Source organism: Syzygium oleosum, unplaced genomic scaffold, assembly GCF_021117445.2.
Source record: "Syzygium oleosum isolate NSW1041296 unplaced genomic scaffold, Sole_v2.1 Sole_v2.07, whole genome shotgun sequence".
NCBI lineage: Eukaryota > Viridiplantae > Streptophyta > Magnoliopsida > Myrtales > Myrtaceae > Syzygium > Syzygium oleosum.
In genome coordinates, this window is record NW_026607491.1 from 4,470,002 (window position 1) to 4,484,669 (window position 14,668).

Genomic DNA, 14,668 nt, shown 5'->3' on the forward strand with positions numbered 1-14,668 from the left:
GTTCCGTTTGAGGCGATTAGGTTCTTAGGCTTTATCGTCGATTAAATTCCAATACAGTTTATGTATGTTCAATTCCGTTTGGAGTGAAGTTATTGTCTACTTGTGAAATTTCCTGTCTAGAATCATTACAGAGCCTGTCTCCTCTAATAAAACCGAAAAATTATTTTTGGTGAAAGATATTTCATTGCGAAGTTGAATTTTGGCACAACGCCTTGTATCGATAGGGTGGGATTAAGTTTAGAAAAGTAACGGAGCTCTCTTTATATAACCTCAATCGGTGATTGACACTTTTTTGTTCTGTAAAAACTAGCGAATGAAATTTTCATCTCCCAAAGGTAATTTAAGGAACGATGATTACGAACGCTTTCTTTGTGCTTCCACGAGTAATCATGATTATTATCTTAACTACTTCGTAAGGCCTGTGAGCCCTCGCGAAGCAAGTGTCGCCGAGCCTTAGGTAGCGGTAGCGAGTGGTGGCGCCACTCCACTATTGCGCAAGAGCTCGCATGCCCTTGCTTGTGGTTGGGCAAGGGGTCGCCAATGAAAGGCGGCACCGCCCCGGCCGTCGACAAACACCCCACTTTTCTCCTCCCACAACCATCTTTCTGTTGATTTTTCTTTTTTTTCCTTTTTTAAGAATTGGCTTTTTTAAATATGTTTTTTTTGTATGTATAACAAAATTTTGGCCTATTTTCTAAGAGAAATGATTGAGCGATAGTCTTTAATTTACTGTGAGAATAATAGTATGTTCTGAATCACAAAAAATCAAACAAATAATTATAAATTGTTATGTGGTCTATTCCTTCAAAAATTTGTGACTCACAACAAATCCTTATTTTCACAGTAGCATAAATACTGTTATGCTAGCAAAATTCATTTTTTAATGTGGTGCCGACTCCACACCCTGCATATGCTAAAAACGTACTCAAAAGGGCCACATTAGCTTTTCGGCGTGTCGAGTTGGAAGGAGAAAATAGCACCAGATTCAAAACCTTTAGAATATGCTTGGAGCTTGATGAACTTTAGGGAAAACATTTAGCATTTTTTTTCGTAATTTTCTCATACCTTTGATTTTGAATATCACGTGATCAGGGATGCTCGAGCTTTCGTGGCAAAAAAAAAAAAAAACTAGTATTCCCTACTTTGGACCTGCTAAAGATTCTAAGACAAAAGCATCGGGACGTTCATTCCTCAGGATGACCGGACCCCGATTCTCTTTCGTCCTCAACTTGTTGCTACACAACATTCCAATTTCATCGGTAATTGATGTGAAATTGTTAAAGTCAAGCTGTCTGACCATTGATAGTCCCATATTGATCTGTCAATATTTTGACTTGTCAAGGAAGCTTTATTCCCTTTTGACACAAAAAACAGGAAGACTATCACCCACTAGCGTAGAGGTTTCGTTATTATTGTTGTTTTGAAGAGAGTTTCTGGCCTACACGATCTCGATTTAGATATGATTCTACTGTTTTAAGAAGGACAAATGATACGAATGATTAATGGACTTTAACCTAATTTGCAATATCGTCCTTGAACTATTGGTAAATGTTCAATATAGTCCGTCCGTTTGCTCAAACGACAAATCGGACGTTATTTGATGACGTAAATTATGACGAGTCAACACATCCATCTTTTTATCTATCTACTTTAGATAAGGAAAAAAATTAGGGCGTGAAAATGTCCATCATTATATGATGACATGAATCATTATATCTCGATTTCAGATAAATATCTTAATTGGATAATTTACATATAACTTTTTTGGTTGTCTATTGTTCAAACTTAACGAATCGGAAACCATATTAGCAAATTTTGTTACTTGAATTAACGGAAGGACGACATCAAATATTTTCATATAATATAGGGATTATATTGAACATTTACTGACAGTTAATAAATTAAAAATCAAAAAATGACATTGCACATCGGATCAATGTTTGGAGACCAGTTGTGCCATTTTTCCTTTTAAGAAAGTATAACGGACCAGCCATTTACCTCATTTAATATTAGAATTGCAGGAGTAGCTAACCCTATAGAGAAATAAGCAGGGTTTTGCTAATTTAACAGTTTTTGAGCTACCGTGAGAATAACAATATATTATAAGTCATAAATTTTTGAAAGAATGCAACTCCACCCAATCTCTAATTATTTGTTATCTATTTTTTTCTCACAATAGATTATGGACCGTGGCATAAGTATTTGTCAAATAAGCGCAATGCTTGAGCTCATTGAAAGGAGAGTAGACAGTGTCCACTATACACCATTAGAGCAGTGTCACGTGACAGCAACCCTTCATTGCGTTGCTTCAACAATGAGACTTGATCACTATATATTACGACGAGAACGACACTGACACGCTGCAGAGGACGAGATCACCGCTCGCATCATGTGGCATCGTATACGGACGACGACTTGAAGACAAAACCATTTCCTCAGAAAAGAGCAAGGTTAAAGCGGTGACTCTTTCACTAGAACAGTGGAACACGAATCCAATCACAGGATCCAAAAGACCGCAATGGATGTTCCTCCTCCTCCTCCTCCTCCTCCTCATGTCGTCATCTTTCCTTTAGCTGCTCAAGGTCATGTGAACTCCATGCTCAAGCTTGCCGAGCTTCTTGCCCTCTCCGGCATCCACATCACCTTCATCAACTCCGAACACATCCACCATCGCCTCCTCCGACATGCCGACATCCAAGCTCGTTTCGTCGCCTACCCGTACTTCCGGTTCAAGACCATATCGGACGGCTTCCCGATGGACCACCCGAGGCCTGTCGACCACTTCATGACCACATATGATTACATCAAGAGCATAACCAGGCCACTCTTCGAAGAGTTGGTGGCCGTTCCTGATCGGCCGGTGACCTGTATCATCGCGGACGGGATCCTGACCTTCACTGTTGATGTCGCTCGAGACCTCAGAGTTCCCATCATCGCGTTCCGCACGATCAGCGCGAGTTCCTTCTGGGCTTATTTCTGTATTCCGCGCATGATTGAGAGTGGAGACCTCCCCATCAAAGGTAATGTTCAGCATTCGCTGAACCTGTTGATTCTGTTCAATTTCGAGAAAAGCTTGATGTAAATTAAGGTATAGGGTTGAAAGGGTACAAAACAATTAAGAAGTTGGAGTGAAACTCATTGAGGAATTTCATGGAGCCCTTGGACTTCTATTATTTTGTAGGAGACGAAGACATGGACCGTGTCGTGACGAGCGTGCCGGGCATGGAGGACATCCTCCGGTGCAGAGACCTGCCAAGTTTCTGCCGAGTCGCCGACCTCTCTGACTCGACCCTCCAGTACGTGACGACTCAGACCCTCCAGACCACCCGAGCCTTAGCCCTCATCCTCAACAGCTTCGACCAACTGGAGGGCCCCGCCATTTCCCAAATTCGAACCCACATCCCGAACCTCTACACGATCGGCCCTCTCCACTCGCACCACAAGTCAAGGCTCTCGTGGTCGTCGTTGCCACCATCGTCAGCAAGCAACAGTCTCTGGGAAGTCGACCGTAGTTGTATCTCTTGGCTCGACAAGCAACCTCCGAATTCAGTCATCTACGTGAGCTTCGGGAGCATCACGGCCTTCAGCAGACACGACTTCACGGAGTTCTGGTACGGCCTCGTGAACAGCAGGAGGCGCTTCCTGTGGGTCGTGCGGCCAGACTCCCTCGCCGAAGGCGGCGGCGGCGGCATCTCGGAGGAGCTGACAGAGGCGGCGGCGGAGAGGGGGTGCATCGTGGGGTGGGCCCCACAGGAGGAGGTCCTGCACCACGGCGCCGTCGCGGCGTTCCTGACGCACAGCGGGTGGAACTCGACTCTGGAAAGCGTGGTCGCCGGGAAGCCAATGGTGTGCTGGCCGTACTTCGCGGACCAGCAGGTGAACAGCCGGCTCGTGAGCCGCGCGTGGAAGGCGGGGCTTGACATGAAGGACGTGTGCGATAGGGAGGTGGTGGAGAGGATGGTCAACGAAGTGATGGGGGAGAGGAAGGAGGAATTGGCGGCGGCGGCCGGTGACTTGGCGAGGAGGGCGAGGGGCGCGGCAACCGAAGGTGGGTCCTCGTGGGATAATCTGGACCGCTTGATTGAGGATATAAGGTCCATGAAGCCGAGTAGCTGAAGTCCAACGTCGTGATTTCTTCTGTTATTGAAGTAAATGATTCTTAGTATTCCAAAAGTTCAAATAACATACACCAATGGATACTCATCGGCGTTTCTTTTAATGTCTCAATCTCATAATCGTTATATATATAAAGTTCAAAGTTAAATAAAAATTTACAAAAAACCATAGATTATATTGTCGAGACGGGTTAATACTACGAAAAAACTCCAAACTGGTACACCTGTGACAAATTTACTCCAAACTATTTTTTTGACCATCAAAAACCCCAAACTGGTACACATGTGATAATTTTACCTTGAACTAATTTTTTTACCATAAAAAACCCCAAACTGGTACACCTGTGATAATTTTACCCCAAACTAATTTTTTGATCACCAAAAACCCTAAACTAGTACACCTGTGACAAATTTACTCTCCGTTAGTTTTCGTTAAATTTTACTATCAAATTGCTAAGTTTGATGGCACGTGGTAGTTGATGGGTGTACCAGTTTGGGGTTTTACCCCTCTTTTTTTCACAAGTTTACCAATTTGTGATTTTTTGTGATATTAATCCAATTTAACGGACATTAACGATGGGTAAATTTGTCACAAATGTAACAGTTTGGGGTTTTTAGTAGCAAAAAAATTAGTTTGGGGTAAAATTATCACAGGTATATCAGTTTGGAATTTTTTGTGATAAAAAAAATAGTTCGGGGTAAAATTATCATAAGTGTACCAGTGTAGGGGTTTTTGGTAGTCAAAACAATAGTTCGGAGTAAATTTATCACAGGTGTACCAGTTTAGGATTTTTGGTAGTAAAAAAATTAGTTAGGGGTAAAATTATTATAAGTGTACCAGTTTGAGGTTTTTCGTGATATTAACTCTATTATTAGAAACTATCTTTTGTTCAATTTTATTATAGGGGAAAGACACTTTCCTAGGCACTAAGAGCCCACCATCGAACTTTTCAATTGTGATCCCCAGAATACATTGCTTTATCTTTCCCTCTTATCGGTAATCATCGTTTATTTCATTCCTACTACTTGGTGCTCATCTATCGATACCGTGGTCGATCGTTTCGAATACCATCTTTTCATTGGATGTGTTTGCACAAGTCAAATGTAAAAGAAGGAATTCTATATTTTACCGGAATACAAAACACAAGAAATGGTGGTCATTAAGCCCCAGAACCATGTGGAAAAGATACATATAAGATACACTCAATATTCCGAATATCAGTGAAATTTGTTAAATCGCATCAACATTCAACTGAATTTCAATGTAGCGGATCAAATATATTATAGACATTACCCGCGAATTAAAAAATGGTTGGAAAGAAATCAACAGGAGTTTGGGAATCAAGCTTTGAAAGCGGCTTGGATGATCAAAGTTGGTGAAGACGTGTAATCTTACTCTACCTAAGAAAACGTCGACTAGCCATGTGCCACCCATTTTGGTGGCTTTATTTGGAAAAGGGAGGAAAACCAATTTGAATCTTTGGCATTTTCTCTCCAAATTCTATTCCTCACAAGCACCCAAGCTTCTTCGTAATTGTCAAATCGCTATTCTATTATTGGCAGTTTGGCACTACTACTATGTTGTCGTTATGTCAGATTTGAAGTGGTGCGTAAATGGTTCTCTTTCGCTTTCGGCATCTAGGCGTGTGAGGCACTCTTGAGTCCAACTTTTAAAAGAAGACAAAACGTTTGATGCATTGATCGATGACATTATTCTTGGTCCAAAAGAATTACATTATAGTCTTCAATTTCATATAGGTCATCCCATCATTTACGTTGTAAGAAACGCAACGGGAGTGATGAGCACGAATGTTCCAGTCCAGGAGCACACTTGCAGGCTCAAGTATCGCTTAGACAAAACTTTTTTAAAAGTAAGCCTAAATAGAAAAAATTAAACTTAAAATCCACGATTGGAGTAATCGCGTACGAATGGATTTGATTTTCCTAAGACTATTCAATTCTGCGAAAGAACGCAATGAGTCAAATTGTAACAAAATATGTTAAAATCCATGAATGGAGTGAAGTGACAAGAATGGTCCCGTTTAGATTCTAATCAAGAAGTCCATGATCAAGTCTACACCAACTGTAGTTCAATTGTCCCCCGCGATACATCAACATTTCGGAAATCCCATCAAGATTGTTGTATTACAAATTTCAATGGAGAAGCTAAAAGTTTCCTAGAACGAGACTAAGTAATCGGTCAGATTCTGAAGCGATTGATGTGAAGAACCACCTTCCTTCATACACTCATCCACCTTCCTCTTCAAACCCCCCATTCTCTCCCTCATCTGCTCTCCCTCGTCACCCGCCACCAATCTCCTAATCGCATCCTCAATCTCCCTCCTCTCCACCTTGTATTCCAAATGCAACCCGACTCTCCACTTGTCGCATACGTACCTCGCGTTCACCCTCTGGTCCCGGAAGAAGGGCATGCACATCATTGGCACGCCCTCGCAAACAGCCTCCAGCATCGAGTTCCACCCGTTGTGCGTCCAGAACCCGCCAACGGCAGGGTGGGCTAGGACCTCATGCTGTGGGGCCCACCTCATGATGTGGCCCCTCCCGTCCAAGCCCTCTAGGAATCCGCTTGGCAGGGCATCGAGCCACTTTGACCCACGGACCGACCAGGGCCAGACCACCCAAAGGAAGTGCCGGCCGCTATTCACGAGCCCCTAGGCTATTTCCAGGAATTGGGCCTCGTTGAGTATTGAGAGGCTCCCGAAGCACATGTAGAGGACCGATTTGGGCTTTTCTTGCTTGTCAAGCCACGAAATGCAGCTCTTATCTTGAGGCAACAAGTTGCTTAATGAGGCTGCACAGAGCTTGTGGAATGGGCCAATCGTGAAGATCGGGACGGGGAAGTGCCGGCGACATTTGGCCAATTTGGTCGATTCGAGCTCTTTGAAGGAGTTGAAGATGAGCCCGGAAGAGGCCTGGATGGCCTCGGCCATGGCGATGATGAGCCTGAGGACATCCTCGGGGTCTTTTGTGTTGAAGACGTGAAGGTCTTTCACTTTGAGCGGAGGAAGTTCGGGCACTGCCTCCTCTAACCGGGTATCTGTGAGGAATGAAACGCAGAAAACGGTCAAACTCGAAGACACATTAACGCTGTTTTAAGTATACATTTGTCTGCTTCCTAAAACACAAAAGCTATTGCTCTACAGTTTTTCACAAATCAGCTACGGGTGAAAAAGCATTTTTGACGTTGCAATCTCCATCTCCCACGATCACAAGGTCTAAGAAGCCAAAAAGCATCTTTTTTCTTCGCAAAATTGCAAGCAGTAACGCCGGAGATAACAACATAAATAAGAAAGACCATAATAGTTTATGATGACAATTAAACAGATCATCATATTCCACCCAAATATGTGAGATCTTGATTCACGTGGAAATGAATTTTAACGATACGACAATACTGTCAAAGTGTCTCATCATGATTCCTGTATCTCATAAAATATTCACGCCCAATGGCGACAGGCCAAGGTGCTATAGCCAAATCGAGCACAAGGGTATGTGAAAATTGCTTTGTCCATCTTTTCAACAATTTCTTGATTAGCAGTAGAAATGTCAGGTGTGATGCGATACCTGGCAACTCAAAGAGTTAAACAACACGGATAAAATTATCAAAAAAGACCTAAATTTATTACACATCTACAAATTCAGTTAAAAACATTTTAATCGTAATAATTGAGTCGTAAATAATTTTACGTTTCACCAATTAAGTTCATCAGGCTAATTTTAATAGGAAATCGCTGACATGGACAATTTTTTAAATATTTTTCTCAGATTTGGGCATCGCTTGCAAGGGCTGCAATACCCAGATCAGGGCAAGGCCAACCTCGCTGGCCACAGGCGAGGCCACCTTCACCCGCGGTCGGCGAGACTGACCTCGCCTAGACCATCGTGGCCGCGGGTGAGGCCGCTTTCATAGTCGCAATGGTCTCGCCTAGGGCCGAGCCGGGTAAAGAAGAAAAAGATAAGAAAAAAAGGAAAAAAAAAATTCTTAAAATATTATTGAAAATCGTTCACGTCAGCTATTTCTAGTCAAAATTGGCCAAACAGACTCAATTATCAAAACGTGAAAATATGTAGAACTCAATGAGCACGATTAAAAGATTTATGGCTAATTGGCATAAGTGCAATAAATTTATGACTTTTTGGGTAATTTTACCAACAGCAGAAGGGCTTGCACCAAAATCGACAAGCAGAGGGGACAATTTGATTGCACGGATTCAAGTTGATTCGAAAGCTGTGGATCGTCAAGATAATGTTCATAATGTTTCTACTAGGTCCCATGGAAAATGACCATCCAAATTTTTTATGAAACAAATAATTTGTGTTTTTTTCTATCTTCAACAGGGGAAATAGTTATTCCTCGCACATTAAAGTGTATGCGAAGATAACCATCCTATGCTTGCTCAAACGCTTACATAATGATGATTGGAGGCTTAATAAGCGGATATTCTGCAAACTGAAAGATCCTGAGAGACCACTCGTACACCAGAAAGAATCATGCTCTGGCTTGAAATTTCATATTCTGCAGAAGAATAATAGATCTATGGCCTTCCAATTTGCTATATAGTCATTTAAACTCAAGTCACATATGACACAGTAAAACCAAGTACACATCATAAGCGAACGAAGTTCATTTGTCTAGGGATTTATGTGTGGAGATGTGGAAGGAGCTTACCTTGGAGCGGGAGGTAACCCTTCTCTTGCATGAGCGGCAACGCGTAGAAAGCGAGAAAAGAGGCGATGCTGCTAGTCTGCAGCACCATCCTCGGGACGTTAAGCTCGTCGGCAACCGCCTGAGTGAAGTGCCACACCGGGTCGGTTATCAAGCAGCACGGAATCCGATCCTTCGAAGCATCAGACAACAGCTTGGCCAAGCAGTCTCGGAACGGCCCCACGCAATTAACGTTCATCAGGGTCACGAGAGCTATGAAGTCTACGGTAGAGGCCTGGCCCTCTAGCAAGCCGTCCGGGATCGGTTGGAAGTTGAAGTGAGGGTAGTTGGAGGATTTAGGAGAGTTGAAGTGGGAGTGGACTATGGTGATGGAGAAGCCTCGAGAGTAGAGGAGATTTGCAAGCTGAAGCATCGGAGTTATGTGACCTTGCAAGGGAAGTGGGAAGAGGACGATTTCGCGGCCGATCTCAGCTTCACCGGACTGATTCTCGGATTCTCCATGAACAAATTGGTTTGCCGCTTTTTGCTGGTGTATGTTGCGTGTCTTGTGTGTGTGCATATGTCGATATGACACTTGTAGTCGGCTAAGTTCGTATATCAGAAATTAAAATCAAACGTTAGGAAAAAACTAACCTGAAAGCAGTACAACCAAATAAGCAGAATGTTGATCCGAGCCCAACGAATTAACGTCGTGTCCTTAAGACGAATTTCGCCCCTCAATCAGTACCCGAGGATATTGGACAATCGTCTCCCAGGATAGAACGGATCTCGTTCCTCCGAAGCGGTACGTATTCGGAGGACTCCAACGAACGCAATTTTGCAGAACAATCGCACCAAATGACAATGATGAAGTGAATATGCGTAGAGTGCGTCGGGAAAAAATGAATGCCACGAAGTGATATATATATTCCGAACTAAACTGTTCGGTCTTATTCAAGTGACGAAAAATGAAGAGTCGCGAGTTTTCGTGAATAGTAGCGAAGGTTCGCTTGAACCGGTTCGGTTCATGAACAGTCGCGAGAAGGGCTTCGGTTTTTGTTCGGGCGAACCGAACCTCACGAACATACATGTTTATTTGTCCAAAAATAAATAAATAAATAAATAAATTCTAAACAACGTGTCTGTTCGAAAAAAGAAAAAAAAATAAAAACCGATAGAGAGTGGACCCGGCCGGACGGACGGCGGCGCGCGCGCGGGAGGTGGACCGACCTAGCTTGACGTAGGTCCTCTCTCTTCCACAAAAGTGGGGTACCCCTTGGGGCCCAAACCCATTTGTGAGGCTCAACTATTTGAACCCATCTCCCATCTCTCTTCTACCCTATGTGGGACACTTTCACCCACACACTTCTCATTCAATTCTATGGGATTTTGGTTCCAAAATCCCAACAATCCCCCACATGAATGAGAAGTTCAGATATCATGACTCTTTGTGTATGCATGAGATGCAATGTGCGATTATTCCATGAGAAAACGTTGCATCATGATAAGTAGTCTGAGACCTTGAACTTTCCTTAGTGAAACCTATCGGACTTACTCAGTCAATCAGTAGACTTGATGTCTTTGAACTGTCGACCTTTGGTGTAAGCCTAGACAATAGAAATCACACAACTGTTTCTCGAACAAAATTGGTTCTCACTGTTGTGTTCGTTTTGGCCATGAACACCGCCTGGTCTCATGAGTGTTTTAGAGAATTCGGCCTTTTCAATTCTCACAGAAGCGGCCCTCACTTCACACTCACATAGGTGATTTCTGAACATATAGTATATCACATACTCAATTCAGAATCATTAAAAGCTTTTGCTTAACCTCATATATTAGTACTGTCTTCATCCGGGAATGAGTAAAAATTTAACAGTACTCTACACTGTCTTCATAACTTAGTTGTCCCTTTGAACCTAGATCTTGGGATCTCCAGTCAACTAGGTAGGGTTTCCGCTATGATGACTTGTTTATAGGCCTTAAACCCATTCCCCTTGATGTTTTTGCAACCATCTCTCCAGTTAGGCCTTTTGTCAATGGATCCGCAATATTATCTTTTGACTTCACATAGTCAATGGTGATAATTCCACTAGAGAGAAGTTGTCTTACTGTGTCATGTCTTCGACGTATGTGTCGAGACTTACCGTTATACATGACATTCCTTGCTCTTCCTATTGCCGCTTGACTGTCACAATGTATACATACAGCGGGCACTGGTTTAGGCCAATTAGGAATATCTTCCAAGAAATTTCGAAGCCACTCTGCTTCTTCACCGGCTTTATCCAAAGCAATAAATTCTGATTCCATAGTGGATCTAGCAATACAAGTTTGTTTGGATGATTTCCAAGACATGCCGCTCCCCAAGTGTGAATACATATCCACTTGTCGATTTTGTGTCTTTAGTGCCGGTTATCCAATTTGCATCACAGTATCCTTCAAGTACCGCTGGATATTCTGTGTAATGCAAAGCATAATCTTGAGTATGCTTTAAGTAGCCCAATAAACGTTTCATTGCTTTCCAATGATTTTCATTTGGACTAATCAGAATCGACTTAGCTTGCTAACCGCACAAGCTATATCCGGCCTAGTACAGTCATGACATACATTAAACCGCCTAGTATACTAGCATACTCATTTTGAGCCTTACTTTCACCAGTATTCTTCGAAAGATGTAAATTAACATCTATAGGAGTCTTTACCGGTACAATATCTAGATTCTTGCACTTTCCAAGAATCGTCTCAATATAATGGGATTGTGATAGAGTTAATCCTCCATATGTTTTATGGATTTTAACTCCTAAAATAACATCTGCAACCCCCATATCTTTCATATCAAATTTACTTGTGAGCATGCGTTTGGTCGCCTTAACAACCTCACTATCGCTGCCCATTATAAGCATGTCATCTACATATAAGCACAAAATGGCAAAACCATTATGAGTGTTCTTAACATATACACATTTATCACACTCATTGATCTTGAAACCATTCGACAACATGACTTGGTCGAATTTAGCATGCCATTGTTTCGGTGCTTGTTTCAATCCATAGAGTGACTTGATAAGCCGACATACTTTCTTCTCTTGACTTGGAACAATGAACCCTTCGGGTTGTTCCAAATATATTTCTTCTTCCAAATCTCCGTTTAAGAAGGCCGTCTTAACATCCATTTGATGGATTTCAAGCTTATACACCGCTGCTATGGCAATTAGCATCCTTATGGATGTAATTCTAGTAACAGGTGAATAAGTATCAAAATAATCAAGACCTTCTCGTTGCTTGTATCCTTTTACTACAAGCCTAGCCTTATATTTATCAATAGCACCATCCGCTTTCATTTTCCTCTTGAAAATCCACTTACATTGTAGTGGTTTATTACCAGGAGGAAGGTCAACCAATTCCCATATATGGTTTGACAAGATGGATTCAACTTCACTATTGATAGCTTCTTTCCAGAACGGGGCTTCTGGCGAAGTCACAGCTTCTTTGAATGTCCGAGGCTCATTCTCTAACAGATACGTTAAGAAATCAGGTCCAAAAGACGTGGAAGTCCTTTGTCTTTTACTACGTCTAGGTTCATCCTCAATTGGATCATTTCTAGATATAGTATCTCGAGACCTCTTATTATTATCAATTGGCTCATATACTATGTTATACGGAAATATATTTTCAAAGAACGAAGCGTCCCTTGATTCAATTATCGTATTAACATGTATATCTGGGATCTCTGACTTGTGAACAAGAAAACGATATGCATTGCTATTCTGAGCATATCCGATAAAAACACAATCAACAGTCTTTGGTCCTATCTTAACCTTTTTAGGCTTAGGAACCGCAACCTTAGCCAAACACCCCCACACTTTGAGATAATTCAAGTTAGGCATTCTGCCTTTCCATTTCTCATAGGGAGTTTGTTGTGTTTTTCTGTGGGGCACTCTATTTAAAATAAAATTCGCCGTCAAAACAGCTTCCCCCCACAAATTCTGTGGTAAACCGGAACTATTCAACAATGCATTCATTGTTTCCTTTAAAGACCGGTTTTTCCTTTCTGCCACTCCATTAGATTGCGGCGTATAAGGAGGAGTCATTTGGTGAACGATACCAAACTCAGTACAAATTTCCTCAAAAGGAAATTCATATTCACCTCCTCTGTCACTTCTTATCATTTTAACTTTCTTATTCAACTGAGTTTCAACTTCGGACTTATAAATTCTAAAAGCATTCACAGCCTCATCTTTGCTACTAAGCAAATAAACATAACAATACCTCGAGCAGTCATCTATAAATGTGATAAAATACTTATTACCACCTCTTGACGGTATTGATTTCATATCGCATATATCTGTGTGTATTAAATCTAAAGGTTCTGAGACTCTATTATCTACAGAATGAAAAGGAGGCTTAGAAAATTTAGATTCAACACACACTTGGCATTTCTCACTAGAACATTCGAATTTTGGCAATAATCCCATGTTCATTAATTTCTTTATCGACTTATAGTTAACGTGTCCTAATCTATCATGCCATAAATTAGGAGACTCAAGCACATAAGCAGAAACAGCTTTATTCATAACATCATTGGGTACAACAGTCATTACATTTAACTTGAAAAGACCATCACTGAGGTAACCCTTTCCTACATACATCTCATTCTTGGAGAGTACAAACTTATCGGATACAAAAACCAACTTGAAGCCATTCTTGCTAAGAAGAGATCCGGACACTAAATTCTTGCGTATGTCTGGCACATGTAGCACATTATTTAGTGTCACAACTTTCCCAGATGTCATCTTTAGAGCAACCTTTCCAACACCTTCAACCTTAGAGGTCGATGAATTACCCATGTAGAGTTTTTCATCACCTTCCATAGGCATGTAAGATGAGAACATTGATTTATTGGCGCAAATATGACGAGTTGCTCCAGTATCAATCCACCACTCCTTGGGATTTCCCACCATATTACACTCGGATATCATGGCAGTTAGATTGATATCATCAACACCATTGGAAATTTCTTCCACCACATTAGCCTGAGTTTTCTGTCTTTTCTTGGCTCTGCAGTCTTTGGCTCGATGTCCAGACTTGCCACAGTTGAAGCACTTGCCAACGAACTTCTTCAGGCCTTGGGTGAATCCCTCTCCAGACTTGCTAGTCATTTTTCTCTTCTTGTTGGGTTTTGATCCTTCTTCAACAACATTGACCCTTGAGACCGCCAAATTGCTGCCAACTTTCTTTTCGGAATTTCTATTGTCTTCCTCTATCCTCAACCGAACAATCAAGTCTTCAAGTGACAACTCCTTTCTCTTGTGTTTGAGATAATTCTTGAAATCTCTCCAGGATGGTGGCAATTTTTCAATGAATGCAGCCACTTGAAATGTCTCACTTAGAGTCATTCCTTCAGCATGAATATCATGCATAATCACTTGAAGCTCTTGAACCTGACTTAAGACGGTCTTTGAATCAACCATCTTGAAGTCCAGAAATTTACCGACAATGAATTTCTTCAATCCGGCATCTTCGGTTTTGTATTTCTTGTCCAGACTATCCCATAACTCTTTAGCCGTTTTTAGCGGACTATATACGTTATAGAGAGTATTGTCCAGACCGTTGAGGACATAGTTACGACACAGGAAGTCAGAATGATTCCATGCATCCACAAGCAGCAAGCTTTTCTTTATTTGTCTCTCCAACGTCCAATTTAGGACCATCCTCATTGAGGAATCTAGCCAAGTTCAAGGTCGTGAGATAGAACAACATCTTTTGTTGCCATCTCTTGAAATCCGTACCATTGAACTTTTCTGGCTTTTCTCCGTGATTCGGAACAGGATTAACCGAAGTCGAAGCCGAAGCCATTTCTGAAATATAAACACATACCATATTCACGAAC

The 14,668-nt window shown here is 41.7% G+C and overlaps 1 protein-coding gene and 1 pseudogene across 1 annotated transcript; one reads left to right on the forward strand and one right to left on the reverse strand.

The window, feature by feature from the left end:
- Positions 1-2,448: 2,448 nt before the first annotated feature.
- On the forward strand, positions 2,449-4,219 carry LOC115676884 (7-deoxyloganetic acid glucosyl transferase-like). Its single transcript, XM_030599912.2, has 2 exons — positions 2,449-3,020; positions 3,182-4,219. Exons 1-2 carry the CDS (start codon positions 2,519-2,521, stop codon positions 4,114-4,116), a joined length of 1,437 nt encoding a protein of 478 aa, XP_030455772.1. The 5' UTR covers positions 2,449-2,518; the 3' UTR covers positions 4,117-4,219.
- A 1,920-nt stretch (positions 4,220-6,139) lies between these two features.
- On the reverse strand, positions 6,140-9,318 carry LOC115673937 (UDP-glycosyltransferase 76B1-like; annotated as a pseudogene).
- Positions 9,319-14,668: the final 5,350 nt, after the last annotated feature.